The 23,106-nt window shown below is 49.4% G+C and overlaps 1 protein-coding gene across 1 annotated transcript; it reads left to right on the top strand.

Annotated features, from left to right (window-relative positions):
- Window positions 1-394: 394 nt before the first annotated feature.
- Window positions 395-21,718, top strand: BNIP5 (BCL2 interacting protein 5). Its single transcript, XM_030803466.1, has 12 exons — window positions 395-571; window positions 6,589-7,202; window positions 8,593-8,709; window positions 10,233-10,297; window positions 10,578-10,821; window positions 11,883-12,014; window positions 13,165-13,226; window positions 13,829-14,069; window positions 14,916-15,047; window positions 16,239-16,303; window positions 17,862-18,113; window positions 20,084-21,718. The coding sequence occupies exons 2-12, from the start codon at window positions 6,593-6,595 to the stop codon at window positions 20,117-20,119; spliced, it is 1,956 nt and encodes a 651-aa protein (XP_030659326.1). The 5' UTR covers window positions 395-571; window positions 6,589-6,592; the 3' UTR covers window positions 20,120-21,718.
- Window positions 21,719-23,106: the final 1,388 nt, after the last annotated feature.

Raw genomic sequence — 23,106 nt, 5'->3', positions numbered from 1 at the left:
TTCTAGGTACCTGCCTCCCCACTGATCTTCAAAGATAACTGAGGGATGTTGTAAAGGCAATAAAGCCACCTCCACTTTCTCTCCCTAACCTGCATTTCCCATTAAGGCTTGTTTTCAACTCTACAGCTGGGGCTTTCCCCAGCCAGACCTTAGATTATTTTCTGAGCTTTGGTTTCTTACTGGGGTTTGGGTGCAATAAGGAAGTTGTCAAGTGAAACTGTTTTTTCCAGGGTAGCTGAGCTAAGCCTCCTATCATTGGAGGAACGGGGAGCAGCCCTGGGATGGGTGGTAACAGGTGGAGGCAGGTGAGCCAGCCCATGGCTCTCTGGATTGGCTGCCATGAGCTCAGCTCCTGGGAGATACTGTATATATGGACGGCCAAAGCATCTTCTGAGACACTCAGAAAATTGCCAGCACCAAAGTAGTGGCATCTTCTCCCTGGGAGAGCTGGGTCTGGCTTCTCACTGGACACAACTTCCAGCTGACAGGGAGCAGAGCCTAACACAGAGACCTCTTGTCTGAAGATCCCAGCCCAGGGTGTTCAGGACAGAAGTGATTTCTGTGGTCCAAGGTTGGTTGAACAATACAGTCTCCTTTGGGGGCAGGAGCAGTGGGTATGTATCTTGGGGTCCGGAGAGGAGTTTAGTCGTGGGAGTCAAACCAAGAGTCCAGTCCCAATTCTGCTTCCAGCATGCTGGGCTCTCTCAGAGAGGCAGCGGGGGTGGAGGTAGGGGAATCAGTTTTCTTATCTCTAAAAAGATGGAGCAAGGTTCAATGACATTATCTCAATGGAGTGTTTCTCAAAGGGCTCTGGACTCACTTGGACTTAAAACTCTGTATTCAAGTCCCAGTCTCGCTTATTAGCCGCCACCCTGAGCAAGGAACTTCACTTCCTTGGGCCTCAGTTTTCTTGTCTGTAGGATGGGGCAGCATTACATAGCTCACCTGCTAGTTTCCCTACCACAGAATATGGTAGAGGTCGAGTTATAGACAGTATGTGAAGGTACATGAGGGAACCCCCCGATAAATGGGAGGTGTTATTATGACCTATGGTTAAATTAAGGTTCTATGAGTTTTAAGGTTTTTGGAAGTTAGTCCAAGAATGGGGAGATCTTATTAAAATAACTCATGGTCTACTGCTCTCTTGGGTGGGAATTTAGAGGCTGGGGGGTGGATTATAACCCACAGTCCTGACCGACTCCTCACACAGTGGTGCATTGCCTGTGGTCTTGGATAGAGGACAGAATGGGAGGGCATGGGTGTCTATACCTAGGCACATGTGATTGTGTGACTCCATGTGCACAGGTCATGGTGGGCATGTATGTGAATGTGGTTATCTCCATCAGTGTGAAATAGCAGGTTTCTCCCCTCTAAGTCCATGTGTAAGTGCGTGCATGTGTATCTATGCTTACATGAGGCCATTTGGTGTAGAATAGAGAATGTAGGATTTGAATCAGGAGAAGTGGAAGAGTCTCAGCTCTCTGCTTCCCGGCTATGTGACCTTGGGCGTGTCTCTTAATGGTCCGGAGCCTCAGTGCCCCACTGTTGGCCCATCTGATTCACTGCCCCTGGCAAAGGTGAAATGAGATCATGTCAATGAAAGGGCTCTCTGGACGCCGTGTGGCTGCATGAAGGTGAGCTGGTTTGGGTTTGCACGTGCCTGTGTATCATTTGTTTGTTTCACAAACACTGAGAGCCTCCCAGGCTCAGGTCCCCTCTCATGGAATTTAGAGTTAGGACCGATGGCAAGTGGTGAGCTTGGTCACATAATTATTTCCTTACACTTGGGACAGGAGAAATACAGGGCGTCTTGAGTCCATGCAGGTCTGTGGTGTGCACAAGTGTGTTCTGGTGACACATGGATGTCTGTGGTGTTGACTGTGGGTCAACGTGTGTGTGCCACACACTGTCCCTCAGGGTGCTGCTGTGGGTGTGCAGCAAGTTGGCTCTCTGTGAAGTTTCTATTGTGTGAATCATGGGGTGGAGAAGGGGAGCCGCAAAGTTATCTCCATGCAAGGCACCAGAGCAGTTAAAGAGTAACGCGGCCAGGTGAACAAATTAGAGAACAGCATAGAGATGAGGTCACCGTGCAACTTAGAAAGTAAACAAAACACAGCAGCTAGCTTGGGGAAGGCAGGCAAACTTCCTGCTCCAGGGTCAGCTTTGTGAGCCTTCTCTGGTTCTTTGTTGCTGTTGCTGGACATGTCACCAGTAAATGTCACGTCTTATCAGAAGAAGTCTTGTGATGTGCAGATCACTCAGGTATTTCTGAGCTGATTTGGACTTTGCTCTGACATCCACTTTCGGCCAGGGCAATAACAAGTTTACAAGATCAGCTGGGTTTCCGCATAGTGAGGCCGCGCTGCTCGCTTAGGGTTCCTGGTCTGGAGCACAGCCTGCGCGGGGTGGGATTCCCTGGTGGTCGGGCTGAACGTAGTTGAGCACCTGGGGCACAAAACCAAAAAAGAAGAAGAAAGGAAAGGAAAGTCTTGCTTTGATAAATCCTGGATAGCAGAATTTTATACTTGGAAAGTCTTGAATGGTTTAATTTTGGCACATGTAGGCAAGGGGAGGTTATTAGGATTAAAAGACAAGCTTCTCAGGGCTTAGAGACTTTAAAAGTCTGAGGACACACCATCCACAGAAGTTCTTTAGGGGTCTTCCTGGGGGCGTGTGTCTTCCCCAGTCAGCCGCACTCTCTCAATCCCTGGCCCAGAGCTGAAGACAATCTTTGGAACATTACAGAGGAGGAGCAGTTGGAGCAGGGGAGAGGGAGGAGAGAGCTGGACTGAGGACAGTCACAGCCACCCAGAGAGGAAAGGGAAAAGAAGGAAGTAGGGCTGGTATCAAATGCTGAAGCGCGTAAGGGAGGACAAGACATGGGAAGAGGCCACTGGATTTGGAATTAGGAAACCTTGGGAGACCCTGGAATCTCTTCCCTGGGGAAACTCTTGGACAGCAGAGGCCCCTTCCTGCCTCTGGGCTGCAGCAGCAGCTGCGGGGCTACTGGCCTTAGTTTCTCTCATCTCCCCGTGGGCTCAGGGCACACCGGTTATTCCAGGGAGGGAGCGGCCAAATCAAGACAGCTTTCCTGAAAAAAACATCAGGGAAAGCATGTGCTGGTGGGATTGTGTTAATGTTCTGATCAAGAGGAGCAGCGTGTCCTTGGAATGTGGTAGGAGGATACTGCTGCCATTGGCAATGGCAAAAACCGTTTCCATAGCAATGACAGCTTTTTAAAAGATTACTGCGTCTCTCTTCCCATTAACTGGGTAAGGAAGCGCTGGCCCTCCATGCAATGGGTCCCACGGAGCCAAATCTGTGCAGACAGAAGAGAGGCTGAGCTGAACAAGAGTGTCCTGGTTCTGTGGTTTTGTTAATGAACAGCTTCTCTGCCAACCCCATCCAATTTGCCCTGACCACAGGAACATATGGAAAACGCAGAGAGAACCCTGACACCGTTCAGTAAATATTTCTGGCTCAGCTTACTTTTTAAAAAATGTGATCTTAAATCACATAGAACTTCAACCTAAATTTATCTTCTTTTAAGACCATGTGCTTCTGAAGAGAGAGCAGATGCAGGGGAATGGAACATTGCTGTCATCACTGTGTACTCACATCCTTACTCCTGCGCATTCAAAGAAGACCAGAATATTCCCTCTGGGGGCACACACTGCATCTCATCCATGATTGTATCCCTAGCACCGAGCATAATTTCTGGTGCAGAGTGGGTGCTTATTAAATGTTTGTTGAGAGAAATAAGTGAGAACAAACATAAATATTTTCCTCTATGATTTCTTCTCCTTATCCTACCCTGCGTCGTCTTTGGAAACACAACCATAAGGCAGCCAGTCTCACAGCCTTTCAGGAACATTAGTGAATTTCCACATAAGGTACAGATACATATTGCTAAAAGTTTCCGTGTAGCCCAGATGTTCCTTTTAAGGAACATTAAACAACAAATAAGTCCTTTTAAATTGCCTGCCTCCTCCCCGACCTGATTTCTCGTTTCCTCCAAGGTCGTCCACGTGTGGACACTCAGCCCCAATGGCCTCTGGCCTCGGCAACCTGGGGCTGCAATACCGTCTGGTTTCCTTCCCAGACTGGTGCTTGGAGGAGGGAAGGCATCCCAAATGTTTGTGTCACCTTCAAATATGTGTGTTCCTGTTTCTTTTCTTCTTTCTCTGTATCTTCTTCACTTTCCTGTGGATCCCACACATAAGAAATTGCAATTATAGATTCTTATTTTTGCCTCTAAGCTGAGCATAGCAATAGAATACATTTTAGAGTACATCCCATACCACTAAACATTACTTGGTCAATGCATGCTAAAGCTTTAATGACAAATTAGAGCAGGCAACCTGTGGTCCTAAACTCCACAGGACTCTCCAGGGGCTCAGGTTTGGCATTCAAAACCATATTTTATTTTTCTTTTACCTTCCACTGAAGGGAAGAGGCCTTCTGAACAACTCTGGAAAAATTGGAAAGCCCAAAGAGTTTTAGATTAAAGACACACAAATCAAGTGCACTGCCCACACCCAGGCCTGCTTGAAATGCTGCCCAAGAAGGAAAGTTTTTTTTAGTCTTTTTTCATTGGCCGCTGCTCCATTCTGGATGGAGAATGGAAGAGCCCCCGCTGCTCTAAGATGAAATTGGCCCGAAAGCACTGATTGCATGTTAACTACACATCCAAAGATAACTTACATGTTGCGCCATTTACTAAATGTGTTATACATCTATTCATTTGTCTAATAAGTGCTTATTGAGTGGCAGTGATATGCTAGACATTGTTCTAGGCACTCAAAGATAGAAGACCTAGTAAAATAAACACAGGAGATGGAGAGAGACTCAGACAGGAAACAACTAAACACATAAAGACACGACATTGCACACCACCAGGCCGTAGGGTAGGAGGGGAAAGGGTGTGCTGATGGGGAATGGGCAGGGAGGGCCTCGATGGGAAGGTGACAGTTGAGTACAGCCTCGAAGGAAGTGAGGGAACAAACCATGAACGAACTCATTCTTTCCATGAGGGAAGAATGTTCTAGAAAGAGGGACTGGTCAGTGTGAAGGCCCTGAGGTGGGTGGGCCTGAAGGACAGCAAGCAGGGCTGTGTGTGTGGAGTGGAGCGAGAGAAATGTGGTCAGAGGGGTGATGGAGGCTGGGACGTGTGGGGCATGCCAGACGCTGTAAAGATTTTGAGTGAAAGGGGACCTCTTGGAGGAAGAGAAGTAACTTTTGTTTTAAAAGCCCCCACAGCTGCAAAGGGGAGAAGATGCTGTAAGGAGGGCAAGAGGAGAGCAGGGAGGTCAGTTAGGAGGTGGTGGTAACAGTTTAGGTGAGTGCAGATGGGGACCTAGAGACCACAGGGGGCCGTCGGGGTGAGGACAGGCTCTATGAGAGTGAGGCCAACAGGCTCTGCTGATGGGTTGATGTGGGAGTAAAAGAAAGAAAGGAGGCCAGCAGTGGCTCATGCCTGTCATCCCAGCACTTTGAGAGACCGAGGTAGGTTGATTGCTTGAGCCCAGAAGTTTGAGACCAGCCTGCACAAACACAGCAAGACCCCATAGCTATTTTCTAAATAAAATTATTTATTTTTTTAAAAAAGAAAGAAGTCAGGGGTGACTTTACATTTTTGGCTTGAGCAGTTGGAAGAAAAGAGTTGCCATTGACGGAGCTGCCTCGTGGAATATTCATGACAGCCTGTGAGAGAGGGCAGGGCTCAGGCATGCTTCAGATGAGAACATGGGGCTAGAAAAGGTACCTGAGCTGCCCAAAGTCCCAAGGCTAGTGAGGGGCAGGACTAGGCCTCTGGCTCCAGCTGTATTCGTTTTCCATTGCTACTGTAACAAAAGCCCCCAGACCCAGTGGCTTTGGACAAGATGAATTAATTATCATGCAGTTCTGGAGGAGAAGTCCCAAATCAGTCTTGATAGACTAAAACCTAGGGGTGGACAGGGCTATGTTCCTTTCAGGGGCTCTGGAGGTGCAACTGACCAGCCCTGAGATCTGAGCACAATCTTCCTTTGGTCCAGTTTTATGCTCTGGAAAATGAGAATAACGACCCCCATTCCCAGAGAGTTTTGGGGGAATTTGCACAAGACAACAGCTTGGAGAAATTGTTGACACTACTCACGTTAGTGGGCAGGGTGAATGGGCCCACTGGTCAGCACCGGAAGCCAACTTCGGTGTGCCCAGGAGGCCTCTGATGAGGGAGCTGTTTGGCCGGGCGAGGTGGCTCATGCCTGTAATCTCAGCACTTTGGGAGGCCAAGGCAGGTGGATCGCCTGAGGTTGGGAGTTCAAGACCAACCTGGCCAACATGGTGAAACCCCATTTCTACTAAAAATACAAAAATTAGCCGGGTATGGTGGCGGGCACCTGTTATTCCAGCTACTCAGGAGGCTGAGGCAGGAGAATCGCTTGAACCCAGGAGGTAGAGGTTGCAGTGAGCTGAGATAGTGCCACTGCACTCCAGCCTGGGCAATAGATGGAGGCTCCATCATAAAAAACAAAAACAAACAAACAAAACAAGCAAACAAAACAAAACAAAACAAAAAACTAAGGGAGCTGTGTGTTTTGATTGCAGCCTGATGGAGAATCCAAGGTGCCCAAGGAGGCCCCTGGCGGAGAAGAAAGCCAGGTCTCTGGACAGGCCGCCGGCCCCCGGGAAAGGCTCGGAGTCGTGGGACTGCCATTGCCTCTCCCTGCCCACTGCCCCCTCCAGGAAGGCGCTTCACTGGATGACCACTGATTGGGCCAGACATTCAGACAGCCCAGCTCCGTCTGCAGAGGCTCACTGCACCACCGCTGCAGCCCCTAATCCCGAGGAGACCGGAGAGTTTCTCCCCAGCGAGCAGAGGCCTTTGCAAGACACCAAGAAGGGGTGGCTGAAGACCGTGCTGAACTTCTTCGTGAGGACGGGCCCTGAGGAGCCCAGAGAAAAAGCCAGCAGGAGGCCAAGGGGGAAAGAGGGCCTCTCCCAGCCTCCAGAGCCCCTGGAAGCAGCAGGGGAGCCAGCCCTCAGGAAGAAAGCCCACCACGACAGGAAGACCAGCCGCAAGAAGCAAGGTCACAAGAAACACGCGGCCGAGGTGACTAAGGCAGTTCAAGACCAGGAGGCCAGAGGCCAAGAGGAAGGGTTGTCCAAGGCGGCTGCTGCCTTGCGCTCCGGGGAGGCTGACCTGGGCCCAGCTCTCAGGGGTGAGTGGACTGTGCCTGTTCCTATGGCAACCCCTAGGGTGCTCTAAACTTGTTCCAGGAGCCTCTCCACAGAGGGACAGGGATAGTCGGGGGAGCTGTCAGGGGCCGCACCGCTGTGACTTCCTTCCTCCCTTCCTCCCTCCCTCCCTCCCTCTCTTCCTTCCTTCCTTCCTCTCCTCCTCCTTCTTCTTCCTCTCTTTTCTCTTTCCTTTTCTTTCTTTCTCTCTCTCTTTCTTTCTCTTTCTCTCTTTCTCTCTCTCTCTTCCTTTCTTTCTCTCTCTTTTTTTTTTTTTTGAGATGGAGTCTCTCTCTGTCGCCCAGGCTGGAGTGCAGTGGCACGATCTTGGCTCACTGCAAGCTCCGCCTCCAGGGTCAAGTGATTCTCCTGCCTCAGTCTTCCGAGTAGCTGGGACTACAGGCGCCCACCACCACGCCTGGCTAATTTTTGTATTTTTTAGTAGAGACAGGGTTTCAGCATGTTGGCCAGGCTGGTCTTGAACTCCTGGACTCAAGTGATCCACGGGCAATGGTCCCCCAACGTGCTGGGATTAAAGGTGTGAACCACCACGCCTGGCCCACTGTGACATTTCTTTGAGGTAGAACAGCACCGTGGCTGAGCGCTCCAGGGAGAACCACTCACAGTGCCGCCGTTCACAAGCTGTGTGGCCCAGGGAGGCAGCTTTCCTCTCTGAGCCTCAACTTTTTTCATGGATAAAATGAAGATAAATATAACATTACTGTCTCACAGAGTGGCCACAGCCCACAAGGAAAGTGCTCAGTGCACAACAGCTGTTATTGCCAACTCCTCTAGTTTCAGGAGCATAGACCTAGGAGAAGTGAGAAGGCAGGGAGCCGGGTGAGGAGGGAAGCCCTACTCCCACCCCACTGGTGCCTATGTGCTTCTGGGCTGCTGCTTCCAGGCCTTGGTTCTAGACTTGGCTCCATCAGGAGTAAACTTGCTGTGTGACCTTGAGCTTCAGCTGCTCCCTCTGGAGCTTTTGATTCCCCACATGTAAATGAGGGTGCTGGCTCCCAGGGTGCCTTCCCATTCTGCCTCCCAAGGCTCTGGAGCTGAATGCCCACTGGCACCTAGAGGGAGGAGGGCTCTGCTTTGTAGCACTCAAAACTCAGTGTTTATGATGGGGAGAAGATTGAGGATTTGCGGGGAGGGGGTTAGCGAGAGAGGTGTCTTGGTGGAAGCAGCCTCTTCTCAAATAAAAATGTTAGTGGGTTTCTGATTTTTTGGTTAAGCCTAGAGCGGGCTGCAGCAGCGCCTGTTGCACTGTGGATTCTGTGCTGTTTTCTCATGTTGATGAACAAAGTCAGGAGAATGTCACTGACACATGCACATACACACCTACATACCCGTTTGCTTTCGTCTCTATTCCAGGTGGGGAAGACTCTGATCACCAGTCCTTCCCCATCGAAGTGGATGGTGCTGGAGCTTCAGATGTTTCTCCCCATGCCACAGGTCACCAGCCAGAAGAGGAGCTCAAAAAGCCTGACCGTGAGTCGGAATCTCTAGTGACCTTTTTGCCTGTGGCTGAGGTGGCTGTTACTGAATGAGACGGATTGTTCTGAATGATTACTGAGACCTTGGATGGTGGCTCTCAAAATACATGCACTGGCCTTTCTTGCCTCTTTTGGTGCCTCTGGCCACATTTGCTTATTTTAGAATTTCACAGAAGGGAGGCTGGGGAATTGGAAAGGCTGCTGGCAAATGCTTTTGCCTTATGTGTTAATGAAAATGAAACTTTTCTTAGTCTTTTAAAATTTATTTTACTTTAAAAAATATATAGAAGAGTGAAAAGTATAGTTCAATGCTTTGTATACTCACAGTTGTTTACATGCTGCCACAACTTGTATACTCATAGTTGTTTACACTCTGCCAGTTTGCTTTGTGTGCGTATCATTTTGTTGCTGAATCATTTTGGAGTAAATCATGCTTCATCCCTAAATACTTAAACATGCATCTCCAAAAAATAAGTACAGTCTCACACAAAACCACAATACCATGAGTGCTCCTAATAAATGGAGAATAATCCCCTATTCATCTAATTCCCTGTAAAAAAGATGAGCATATTTTATCATATATGAAATGAAGGAGCTATGCATATGTCCAAGAATAACTAAAAGGCATTGAGTTAGTTATTTTGCAGCTAATTGTTTTCTTACATGAGAGGGAACCAGCTGGTAGCTGAGTCAAGCGACAAAAGCCAAACAATTTATAAGTGAGAGGGAAGTGAGAGAGGGAAGTTAGGAGTAAAAAAAAAAAAAAAAAAAAAAAAAAAAAACCCACAGACAGCCTGGGAATAGGGAACCTTGTTTGCATCTCTTTTCATGTAAACTCATCAGCCGGCACCTAGCAGAGGAGAGTGTGGGCACATTGTCCTTGAATAGGCTGACTAGGGTATCAAAGGAAACCATTTCCATTGTCAGTGGCTTCTCCGTGCAGACATGCGGGTGTGGCTGAGGCATCAGCGTGGCAGCCTGTCTCTGTGTCATGCCTGCTGACGTCCTTTCATCCTCCACCTTAGTTAGGCCAGGTATCCACCATTTTCCCACTGGAATTTTGCAGATTGGAAGGTCAACGTTAGCCTTGCAAAGTGTTCTCAAGCCCAGTCCCTCATTTGACAGCCTTCTGAGGGAGGCAGGACAAAGATTATGACCACATTTCACTGGGAGAGATAAAGGCCCAGAGAGGTTAAGAAACTTATTCAAGGTCACACAGCTTACTGAACCCAAGTAGACGTTCCTAGATCTGTGACTTTCAAAGGAAATAGTGGGGCACAAGTTGAATGCCTAAAGGGCTGACCTGAAATTTCCTGCATAAAGTGTCATGATTTGGCTTAGTGCCTTCCCCGGTGGATCTTCCAACCTTCTCTCAGAAGAACTTGCCCCTGGGATGTGGTGCTTTCCCTCCACTGTGTGGCCTAAAGAGTTGTTTAAGAGAAATGTCCAAGACGGTAATTTAGAAGGAGTTGTCTGTGCATTTAGAAAGAATAACCGGATGCATTTGCTTTCTTCCAGAGGATGCTATCATTCAGATGATAGTGGAATTGCTCAAAAGAGTGGGAGACCAGTGGGAAGAAGAGGTGAGGAGTAAACTTTGCAGGTCTGCAGGGGCCCTCTGCCTTCTCTTCCCCCTCCTCTGCCAAGCTCCACCTGTCCTTGCAGGCTGGGCTCTAGTCCCTTCCTTCCCTGAAGCCTCCTTCTGCAGCTTCAGAACTCAGCCCGCCCCCTGCTCTGGGCTCTGCTGCCTACCCTCTCCTGGGGCCATCCTGCAGCTTGGCTGCTCTTCACTTGCATCCAGAGAGCTTTCCCCCTCTCCTCAGTATCATGAGCCTGACTCAGTTTTTCTCCTCTCCCCAACAGCAATCTCTGGCCTCACAGCTGGGGGTGGCCCTGCCAAACCCAGAACCAGCTATTAGGAAGAAATCACAAGAGAAAAAGACAAGCCTCAAGAGAACCTCAAAGACAAACCCCAAGAAACATGGCTCCGAGGAGGCCAAGAGGGGGGCTGCAGATGTTTCCAGTCCAGAGGCCCGGCCACCCAAAAAGTCCAGCTTTCTGCCCCTGTGTGTCGGCGGCCATCGGCCTTCCATCTCCAGCAGCTATGGTGAGCAGGCTCTGCAGTTGCCATAGCAACCCTGCAGCTGCCTCCAGCTCTGGAACCTTCCCTGAGGATGGAATTGACCATTTTAAAGGTTGCGTTGTGCCTGGCCTGACTTCTGCACTCTGCCCTGAGTGGTGTGAGGATGACTGTGGGAAGAGAGAAAGAATGCCAGCAGGTCACCTCCACACACAAAACCTCAGCGAGGTCTAGGCAACCCCAATAAGCCCTTGATGGAAATTATGTTCCGGGATTCCCCAACCATCCATATTTCTTGGCCACCTCAGCTTCTGCACCCTGGCAGGGAGGGGAGTAGTGTGTGCAGGAAGGAGCTGGAGCAGGGGGTCAGGAGACCTAGGTTCTAGCATATTGTCTATGTCATTCCCCATTTTTGTGCCTCAATTTCTTCACCTGTAAAGTGAGACATTTCCTTGCTGCATATCTATAACTCAATCAGTCCCCACAGCCATCACATGAAGTACAACTGTTATCCCCACCTCACAGATGAAGGACCTGAGGCTTTGGGAGGTAAAACAATGTGTTCAAGGTCACATGGCCCATGGATGATGGGACCAGAGCTAGAGGCAGAAAGGATCAGACAAGTCATTTCTTCCTGGGCATCAGGGAGAACAGGTCATCCTGTTAGGTCATCCTGGCCAAGAGAATTTACATCTTAGAAAGGAGGGAGTGATGCTTAACACCAAAGAGGGGATTTTCAGGCCTGTGGGGAGATATTTTCATGCAGGGGGATTCTGGCTATGATTCATTAATTCATGCCATGGGACCAGGCCTCTACTATTCAACCTGTGGATCAAGTCAAAACGGTGGAGGGAGGAGAGGGCAGCAAAGCCCAGGAAAGCCAGTTCTATGGAAGCACAAAGGGATAAGGGAGCTTGGTCTGGGCCAGTAAATCAGAGACACAGCCCTGCCCAGCAGCTGTCTTCCAGCCCCGTAAGACCTTAGTGTGATCCAGCCACGGAACCCACTTTGAGTCTGTGCTAGCTTCTGTGCATAGTTAACAGCCCCAGATGGACAAAACACACCCCCTTTTTCCTTCCGCTTCTCAGGCTTGGAAGAACCTGAAGTCCAGGATGCCCCATCTACAGAGGCTGGGGCTCCAGGTCCCTCCGTGCTTCCCACCCCATCAGAGAGCCAGGGACCTGGAGAGGAGCTTCCGCTGGACAGAGCCTCGGAATACAGTCAGTACTCCTCTCCTTTTCTCAGACACCCCTTGCAAAACTTCTGCTCTGACTCTCCCCTTGCAAAGAGACACTGAGCCAGAGAGGGGCAGTGACCTGTCCAGACCTCCCTCTGAGTACAGCAGGCTGGGAAGGCAGCTTGGGGCCCAGAGCCCAGGCCCAAGCCAGGCTGCCTGTCTGAACCTCGATAAATGGCAGTAGTGTTGGTGCTTACCCTGATGAGGCAGACAGGAGGCAACGGGAGGAAAGTGCTGGCCCACACCAAAGGCTCGGCCGATGGGGTGATCTTATGGACCTGGGTTTGAGTCTGGGCTCTGACCTCTTTGAGCTGTGTGGACTTGGGCAAGTTACTTCATCTCTGGTCTCAGTTTCTTCATCTGTGAAATGGGGGCAGAACATACCTGCTTTCTAGAATTGTAGGCAGCATTTAGGGCAGCCCCTGTTAGCAGCTAATACGTGTTAGATGCCATTTGTTGCTCTTATTGTCGTTGTTGGGTGGCCCAGCTTGAGAGCAGAGCTCAGAAGTAAAGAGGATAGGGAGAGGGGTATGGGCCTTGGGAGGGAAGCTCAGCTAATGGCAGCTGCCATCTCTGTAATTATTATTTTACCATTGGCAGAGCCAGGCCTAGAAACATATGTGCGTGTGTGTATATATATATACATATATATATATATACAGGGCAGAGTGCAGAAGTGCAGAGTGCAGATATATATATATCACCGGCAGAGTGCAGAAGTGCAGAGTGCAGATATATATATATATCAATATCACCGCCAGGTCTGAAAAGACCTGGAAAGATCTCTGCCCCCTATCCCCTGCCATTCTGCCTTGTTTGCTTTTCATAGAAAATATGCCTTGAAGGGAAATTCTGCCTGGACAGGGAGAAGGTGCAGGGTGAGGGCACCTGTAGGGAATGGGCCTTTCCAGATGGCCCTGAGGGGCCTCCTCCTGGGTGTCTATTTAGAGGCCCTCATTGGTAAAGTGAATATGTATCCCATGAAACCAGCTCTGCCCTCAGGCCACCTCTGGCAGCCCTTTAGCCCCCTGGAGAATCACCCAGGGAGCCACCGGGGCATTAGGAAATGAAGACTGACCACAGAAGAGCTTTTCTAGTACCAAAGTGTAACCGTGCATGTTGATCTTTTTCAGAAGAATTCATTCAGAAGATCATTTCCATGCTCCAAGATGCAGAAGAACAGCAAGGAGAGGAGGTGAGGAAGACGCTCCCCACGTAACCCTGACCTCACTGTGGGCTCCCCAACCCTGCCTGCTGTAACAACTTTCCTGTCTCTGCTGCACTTCCGTGTCCTGCTGCTCCAGTCCCTCCATTTTTTTTTTTTTTTTTTGGAGACGGAGTCTTGCTCTGTCGCCCAGGCTAAAGCACAGTGGCTCGATCATGGCCCACTACAACCTCCACCTCCTGGGCTCCAGCGATTCTCCTGCCTCAGCCTCCTGAGTAGCTGGGACTACAGGCATGCGCCACCACACCCGGCTAATTTTTGTATTTTCAGTAGAGACAGGGTTTTACCATATTGGCCAGGCTGGTCTCGAACTCCTGACCCCTGGTGATCCACCTGCCTCAGCCTCCCAAAGTGCTTGGATTATAGGCGTAAGCCACTGCACCCGGGCCCAGTCCTTCCTTCTTGAAGCTTCCCCAGCCCCCTCCAGACCACACATATTTCCCCAGCACTGAGCATCAACCACCCTTCTCTGGGCAATGCCTGCTAGCCCACCGTGGCTCTCTTTCCCCAGCTCACCTGAGATCTCCTCAAGGTCAGGGACCCTGACTCAGTTTCTCTCACCTCCCCCACAGCAACCTCAAGTCCAGGAGGAAGAGGTGGGTGTAGAAAACCTGGCCCCACACTGCAGAAGGAAATCTCAAGAAAAAAAGTCGAACTTCAGGAGAGCGTTTTACCATAAGAAACACGCCTCCAAGGAACCCAGAAGAGTGGGGGCAGCAGGGGCTGCCAGCCCGGAGGCCCGACGACCCAAGAGGCCCAGCTTTCTGCCCCTGTGTGTCGGTGGCCATCGGCCCTCCACCTCCAGCAGCCTTGGTGAGCAGGCCTGGTGTTGCCATGGTAACAGAGGCTTCCTCTTGGGCAGGGCTGCTGTGTGGACTGTCTGTCGTTGACAGGCTGGCATAGTGGGGGATGTCCACTGTTGCTGAAAGCCCTGACTGTGTCTTTCCATGCTGAGTAGAGTGGGGGGTGTGGAAGTGTGGGGAGAGGTGAGGGGCCAGGTGCCAGCAGGACCCCACCCCCAGTAGCCCCTGCGCATTGCACACGCCCGCCCCCCTCTCCACACACAAACACTTAACAACAAATATGGTGGGAGATCCGTGCCGCTGTGCATCAGAATCACCTGGCCAGTTCATAGAAAAACACAGAGACCCGGGTTTGATGAAGTAAGAGATGGCCTGGGCCTGTTTTTTCACTACACCAAAGCGTGAGGGCCACTGGTGTACAGTAATTCCCCTGACATCACAGAGTGCCTACTACCTGCTAGTTTCACACATATTATCTCATTTAACCTGCTCGCAACCCTGTGAGGTCAATCTTATCACTCCCACTTAACAGATGGAGAAAGTGAGGTTCAGACAGTCTAAGTGACCCAGAAAACCTGGCAGAAGGAAAGGGTTCGTTTGGTGGGCCCTGTTGGCACACCAGTTTTAACTGCGCCCCTCCCAGACTGAGGAGGCAGAAAAGGTTGGTGGGCGAAAGTTAGGTTTCTGGGGAGGCCAGGAGTGCACCATGAACTCCTCTGAGGCAGAGCCGGGGGCAGGAAACTCACCGAGGAGCCTGGCAACCAGCCCCTGCTTCTGCCCGTGCCTCCAAACAGCTTCTTGTCAGGAACTAGATTCAGCTCTCTGCAAAACACTCGACAACTCTTTTTTGCCCTAGATCCAGAAGATCTCGAGTGCCGGGAGCCCCAGCCTGCAGAAGGGGAGCCAGTTGTGATCTCAGAAGCACCCTCCCAGGCCAGAAGCCACACGCCAGAAAGGGCACCTCAGCTGAGTGGAGCATGTGAATCTAGTCAGTAACACTCCTGCTGTTACCTGGACAGCTTCCCGGGCGCTTCTCTTCCACATGGAGTTCACAGGCTGAATAGGGGAGGGTTCTGAGGAAGGAATGGGGAAGGCAGCAGGCAAAGACCCCAGGAGACTCCAGGATGGGGCAGGGGGGCACAGGCTTGGCCTTTAAACTGGGGCTGTTGGGGCAGAGTTGCGGGTAGAGGACACCTGTCTATCCTGTGGGATGTAATTAACACCCCCCATTTGTTTGCTTGAATGTTTCATATGGAATTCCTAGCTTGCTCCGGGTCTCATCAGCAGTGGTGTGCTGGCAGACAGGCTCTCCACTGGGAGGAGGATGCCCTACTTTGTAGCATTTGCAGATTTCCATGGCATAAATATTTTTACCTTGGTGATTTCAAGCTGCTAACAGTTTATAACAACTAGTCCACAAACGAATTAACCTGGCATGGTGGTGTGTGCCTGTAATCCCAGCTACTTCACCACCAGAGTGCACACTGGCCCATCAAGCTGCCAGCACCTGCCTCCTTGTGCCTGAGGACCCAGGGCCGTTTTGCAACTCACGTAGGGGGCAGAATTAACTCCTGAGGCAGGAGAATCACTTGAACTTAGGAGGCGGAGGTTGCAGTGAGGCAAGATCGCGCCACTGCACTCCAGCCTGGGTGACAGAGCGAGACTCTGTCTAAAACAAAACAGAATAATTAGTCCACAGATTTCCTGAATATTTACAGTGAACTTAGCACGAGCAGGCCCTGGCACACCACTGCTTAGAACCCAGGTGGATGGGTGCATTCCTAATGGGTCAGTAGCCCTGGCACGTCCCCTCCCTGCATTCTGATGTGCTGCTCCTCGTCCAAACTCCCATTCCTGATTGTGCTACCCTGTAGCCTGGATAAGGGACACTGGGAGGGCTCAGTTTCCCACCTATCAAATGAAGCTGAATGTGGTTACAGGTGAGGCCCAGCAAGCCGGAGTCCCTTCTATTTCTATAAAGGGAACCCAAACAAGTATCTCACACTCCAGCTCTAGTTTAAGGCAAGAATTGTCTTGGAACATCATAACTAATGTGTGTGCTGAGTTTTAGAGAGAAAATACCTTCACAGGTGGATGTGTTGTTACAGCACTTTGTTTTTGGAAGGGAACTGGGCATCACCCAGTCAACAGTCACTCAATCCTCCTTTCTTTTCCTTAGAGGAGATCATCATCCGGAAGCTTGTGGTGCTTCTCCAAGAAGTGGATGGCCAACTGGGGCAGCAGGTGAGCACCACTCAGCCCTCCCTAGGCCAACCCCAGCGCCTCATCTACCCACAGCTGAGACCTACCTGGGTTCCATCCCCAAGTCTGCACCTCTGGGCAACTTTGAGCATGTCCCTTAACCTCTCTGAGTCTCGGTTTCCTCTTTTCCAAAATGAGAAATAATTACCTACTTGACCAAGCTTAGTGCATATGTAGAAAACACCAGACATGTAGCAGATGAGAGAACTGTTTAAAATAACACAATGCTCATGTGGCCTCCCTGCCCCAGCCAGGACCACACCTGTCCAATTCAGCTATTAAAGTTCGGCTCGTTTCCCCCGTCCTTGGAAGCCTCCTCCGCCCACACCTGGCCACTCCTGGCCCCACCCGCCTGGCTGATTCCATTCCCTGTGGTCTCCAGGTTCACTCTCCGTCTTGCCGTGCTCTTCAGCATTTATATGGTCTCCCATTCTTTCAAGCTTGTTGATTTTCTCCCCTGATAGGCAGTCTGTAACAGAAGGTTCCCCACCCTTGGAAAACACAGTCTATTTGGAGAGACAAACACAGATCACATGTGAAGAGGTCAGGTTAAAGATGAGTAATCAGCACAGCGGATGCTCTGGGTGCCTCTCTTCACCACCAGAGTGCACACTGGCCCATCAAGCTGCCAGCACCTGCCTCCTTGTGCCCGAGGACCCGGGGCCATTTTGCAACTCATGTAGGGGGCAGAATTAACAGCCTCCACTTCCCCATGAGCAGCCCTCAACCAATGGCTGGTGGGAGTTGGTGGATAGAGACCCCAGCTCCCTTGCCTTTGTAGGATATAACAGGAATGTGCTCTCAGCTGGCTCCCAAGGTGCCCTGAGTGGATTTAAACTCCAGTTGCCACCCCCTGGGCCACCTTCCCATTCTTGTTCCAGGTCTCATTCTCCCATCAGCATTTCCTGGGATCATTTAATGAATAAAATGCCTGTACCCAAGTCCTTGTGTCTGGGTCTGCCTCTGGGGAACCCATTTAGTTATTAGGAGAAAGGAGCTTGTTGGAGGAGGCTTGGAAGGAACTAAAATTCCTCTAGCATCAGTACTAAACATTCCTGTACTAAACATTTTATATAAATTCTGTCATTTCATTCCCCACCCCTCCAATCCCCGCCCAGCAATCCTGGGACTGGGTGGATACTTTACATTTTACAGATGACCAGAGGCTCACACACATAGTAAGTGCGACTTAAGCATCCCAATTCTAGACTGTCATACATTTAAATAATAAAGTACGATTATTTGTCAAATAAGGAGTGGCTAGGGTAGACGAGAAGGCTCTGTGGGGTGTTTGCTTCTGAATTATCTGAGTCTAAACACCTGTACTTCCACCCTTGCCCTCTACTTTGTCCTGCTGCTTTGAGCTGGACCTTGCAGAACAGATTCTGAGAGGCTAGGGGCAGTGGAGGGATGTAACAAGGGGAGCTCATCCCAGGGACAAGGAGGTGCCCCGCCTGCCTGCATGGAGTTGTGGGAGGGGCAGTTGGCAGGAGGGGTACTGCCAGCAACACTAATGACCTGCTTTCATTTCCGCTTCCAGATCAGGCGCCACCCCAGCTTTAAGAGGTTTTTTTACGAGTTCTCGGACTCCTCCCTCAGCAAGCTGGTAGCCACCCTGAGCAGCCAGGTGGCCCACTCTAAGCTGGACAGGAACCGCGCCAGGAGACTCTACCAGTTTGATGTTAGCTTAGCTAACAAATTTGCTGGCAACAACAGCCACGCCATGTGCATCCTCATGGGCCTAAGAGACCACTACAATTGCACCCAGTTCCCATACAGGGGGGACCAGCCGGTGAGAGAGGGCGGGGAAGACAATGGCGATGTAGCATAAGTGACAGCAGGCTCACAGCTGGCCTCCAGTGGGATCTACTTATTCTCCTCTCCCCTCCCCTGCTCAGTTCAGAATTTTTGGGTCTATCTCAAATGCCACCTCCTCACTGAGGCCTTCTGAGACAATTCTAAACCATGACAACATTTTTCTTTTCTGAAACCTCACTGATTTTACTCCATAATAAGCATCTTCTTTATTTGGCTCTAGTCTTCAATTACATGTACATTTCCATGCTTTTTGATAGAATGGCATACTGGACTGGCTACGATCTTAGCTTGCCTTGTTATTATTTTGCGGGCTGTATTGCTTGGCTTCTCAATTCTAGGCTGTCATAAAATGTAAATAACAAAGTAAGGTTATCTATCAAATAAGGGGTGGCTGAGGTAGACAAGAAGGCTGCATGGGCTATTGGTTCTGGAAGGCTTCCAGGAGGCGATCACTCACTGACCTGGCCTTAGTTGCTTAATGAACAGCCTCTCTCCTGCCGTCACCTTCAGAATGTTCTGAGTGCATTTATGCTTTTCCTAATAATTTCCCCTCCCCCAAGTCTCTGAGATATTCCCTTCAGAGTGATGCTTGTCACTGATTTTTTTTTTGAGACAGGGTCTTGCTCTGTCACCCAGGCTGGAGTGCAGTGGTGTAATCACAGTTCACTGCAGACTCAACCTTCCTGGGTTCAGATGATCCTCCCACCTCAGCCTCTCAAGTAGCTGGGACTACAGGTGCATGCCACCACACCTAGCTAATTAAATTTTTTTTTTTTTTTGGTATAGAGATGGGTTCTCACTATGTTGACCAGGCTGGTTTTGAACTCCTGGCCACAAGCAATCTTCCCACCTTGGTCTCCCAAAGTGCTGGGATTACAGGCATGAGCCACCACACCTGGCCTTATTTTTTTAAAAATTCTCAGCTCTCATATTTTCTGGTGGACTCTGATAAAGATTTCTTCATCCTTTTCTAATTCACTTAACATAACCTGCTTACAAACATTTGACCCAGATCCACAGTGTAGAAGCCTCTGAATGAAGGTGTGACTTTAGAGGAATGAAATGTTCTGTTTGCTGGTGTTGGACAAATAGGACCAGAACTTCTACATCCAAGTGGTCCCCTGGGAAACCTTTTGCAATGATGCTACTATCACCCAAAGCACTTCTGTCTTTCTTGGAATTACCTTTAGAAGCCATTTGAAAAGTCTCTCAAGAGAGCTGGCTTATTTCATGGTAGTTGTATCTTGTCATTCAAATGCTCTTCTCTACTTCAGCTCATTTTCCTGGTGGGAAATCCTCCTTACCATGGACCCCTCTCTCTTCTTGGCCTCACTGTCTTCTCCTAGAGAATAGGAATGTTACAGATAATTTGCCCTCTAGGGTGGGTTAGGTAATAGCTTACAGATTAATCTGAGTTATTCGTGAAAGATATTATAGAAACATCAGTTCTGACATCCTCAGTTGCCCTGACTCCATCTTCTGGTTTTACTAACCATTCATTCATTCATTCATTCATTCATTCATTCATTTAACTGGTACCTATTGACAGCCTCCTATGTGCTTAGTTGTGCAAAGGGCTGGGAGGCTCTGTGGAAGGTTCTGCCTTCAAAGGCTTCATCTGCCAATGGAAAAGACAACTGTTTGATGACAAAATTAAATAGCAACCAAATACCAAATGAGTGGTAGCTGAGGCCCATGAAGCAAGTTGGTCCTGGGAGCCTTCCAGGAGGTGGAGGTGCTGGTTTTGACCTTTGAGAATGGGGAGGCTGTCTGGGGAGAAAGGATCATGAGAGCAATGTCAGCAGGAGGTGTTGCAAGAACAAAGACTCAGAGATGGAGGCTGGGGTGGGGTGTCAATGGGATAATGGGAAGTCTCTTGTTTCCAGAGTGAACCCATAAATAATTGAGCTGTGGCTAACATCTATGTTCTTTTTCTCTTCCCAGAACATCACAAGTCCTGAGGTTCAAAGTCCAGATTGAAAGCTGTGTCTTGCACTCAAATTCCCTTGAACTAGCCAAGTGGTTCGCAGCTTTAGCCAGGAGACCCTGAAGATGCTCTGTGATGTCCCAATCCCTGCTTCACAAATGTGATGGAAGACAAGAGCAGACAACCACTCTGTGTCCATACCCTAGTATCTGAGAAGCACAAAGCATTCTTCCACAAGGCAAGACACAGAGGCCATGTCTGGGGAAATCAGCACTGGACTGGGAAAGAGGAAGACCGGGGCTCTACCTGCTGAACCTACCCCAGACTTGCTGCGTGACCCTCTACACATTCCCCCTCCTCTCCAGACTTTGGAGTCTAGGATCCCACCCAGAAGGCCTACTGATATTTTCTCAGATGTTCGTTTTAACTCAGTCTAGTTTTTAAACTAAATTTTTATTTAATCTCTAACCAGAACATCCACATGCATCCAAACCGATGTGCATTGAAGTGTATCCCATCATTTCTTCAGTTGACCAGTAGTTCTTCATGCTCATATGGATTTGTAGATGCCTCCCAGGAACTCTGCAGGCCCAAGATGGAAAGACCTAGATACTGGGGACACTTGGTCTCTCAGAATCCTTCTAACCCTGTGTCCTGTCATTCTATGACTAGAGAAATGGAGCTGATACCTTGCACCTCTCCCATCTCATGGGATTGGCTAGGAGTCAGTGAGAAAATGGATGTGAAGAGTTCTGAAAATTACCTAGTGCCATGTCCATGTAGGTACTATAGCTTCTTTTGGGTAGTTTTCAGGAAGTGGAGGAGGGCTTCAATGGGCTGGACTGCCATGGATTGTTGCACAGGGGTGCACTGCTCAAGAGCACCATACTCCAGGAGGTACAATTCATATCCTAGACATTGTGGATTTGTAGATTTATGATGACAGTTTTGCAGCTGGTAGCAGTAACATGTCTTGAGAAAAGGGCTGTTTTTTGTATTTGCACAAAGGTGAAGTGTGGGGGTGCCAGAGGCTCTGCCTTCTGTACAGCTCAACAGTTTCAACAGCTTGACTCAGGTGTGAAATTTGCTACATGTTCATATCTATGTGCAGGAAGGACAAGACTGTAGACAGACAGCCAGCTCCCTTGGACACTGCCCAGAACATGTGGTCATGGGGGAAAGGGTGTTAAACCTGGATGGCAAGTGAGATCTTGTGACCCTTGGGGACATGGTATTGCCGTGTTGAACCTGCTGTCGCACCATGGGGTAGGACTGGGGAGGAGGAGCAGTCTAGAGCGGAGAGGACCTGGGTGCTTATATGGGACTGGCCTCCAACCTGAGGCACTGGCTTCATAAGCTCAACTCAGCCTATCCAGAAAGCCATTTGGTTTTTATTGCTGCTTCTGAGAAGTGGGGGAGAGGTGAGCTATTTGTGGATTTATTTTAGGCAGTGTTCACAATCATAGCACCTAAATATGAAGGATCAGAATAAGTTATGAAATGAAGGTCAGGAACCTTTTGTACATAGTTTCTTATTTGGAATGATGTTCTTTAAGCTCTATGAGTATTTGGTATGTGCTCCTGATGCTGGCATCTGAGTCTCATTTTTGTACCGTGTTATTTGAGCAAATAAATACATTAATTTGCACAAAGGTGTGATCTGGGTTATTCACCATGGAAGCAAGACAGATACCCACCTGCCACATCTATGACAGTCTGGTGCCTGCAAGGCTGTGTGGGTTGGCCTCCTTGTCCCTGCCTGGATCCCCTCCAGGTGTCCCATTCTTGGAGTGCCAGCTCGCTGATGCAGTAAAAAAGTGTCCTGGGCTGGGTGTCAGGAGACTTGGGTTTTAATCCAGCCACCCCCAGGCTGGGTGACCCTGGGGACAAGATACTTGCCCTCCAGACCTGACATTCTACAACTCAGTGACTCTCAATGTGACAGTTCATTGTATGTCCAGGAAAATTGGGAGCAGTACTGATTCCACCTTGTCTCTTATTAGTCCCCCAAATCTGGTGCTTAAATTCTGTCACTCAGAGCCAAGATAAAAAATTGTTATAATACAGCGCTAGGTTTTTGGTCTGTAACATGTTGTCTCCAAGGACAGACATTGATGATGTCCTTTCTCTTCTCTCAGGTGACACATGAGTGTCTGTTCCTCAACCCCTGAAGGCTCACCCTAATGCTCCGAGGAGAGCAGGAGGAGGCAGCATTATTATCCTCCTCTCACAGATGAGGAAACAGAGGCTCAGAGTAGGGAAGCGCCTTGTTCACAGTCACACAGCCAGATACAGACAGAACCCAGCCAGGAGCAGGCTCTGATAACTCCTATTTTAGTGCCCTTCCCTCCAGTTATGATCTAATCCATTAGTTCATTTATTCAACCAATGTTTATTGAGCACTTACTATGGACCAGCTCTGATGCTAACTGTGTGGAATACACAAATGCAAAAGACACAACCCCTGCCCTCAGGATGCTCACAGGCCCCACTGGTTATGGGGCTTTTGTGCCAATATGAATATAGGGCACCCTGTGAGGGTGCTGTGGAGGGGTGGGGCCCCTCAACTCCCACCATAGATGTTTTTGGTTTTGTTCCCTCAAGTGCTGGCAAGTACGTAGAGCAACACAGATGGTTTTTACAAGAGCACTGGGGTGCATAGAGGTCCTGCTGCTTTGCATGGCTTTAAAAAGGTGGGCAAGTAACATCACAACATAATTAACCTAATTCCCTCCCTCTGAGAAGTCAGAAGCTTAAGTGGGTGAGTCAGAGATGATGGGGTCAGCTGAGAACTGGTTGAGCTGGAGGTGTTAGCGGGGGTTGTGCTGTGGGTATCAGTCAGAGGTGCTTGCCTGCAAGAAAAGGCAGCATTCTGGTGTTGCCCCAGGCACAAGCGAGGCCTCCCAGTTTCAAAGCACAGTGGCTGACATGTAACAATTCATTCATGTTGATTAGGAAAAAAAAGAGAAAAAGGAGAAAGAAGCTAATTTGGGTTGCCAGATTTAGCACATAAAAATACAGGAGGCCCAGTTAAATTTGA

The sequence above is a fragment of the Nomascus leucogenys genome, chromosome 22a (assembly GCF_006542625.1).
Source record: "Nomascus leucogenys isolate Asia chromosome 22a, Asia_NLE_v1, whole genome shotgun sequence".
Taxonomy (NCBI): Eukaryota; Metazoa; Chordata; class Mammalia; order Primates; family Hylobatidae; genus Nomascus; species Nomascus leucogenys.
This window is presented reverse-complemented; position numbering and strand designations above follow the sequence as displayed.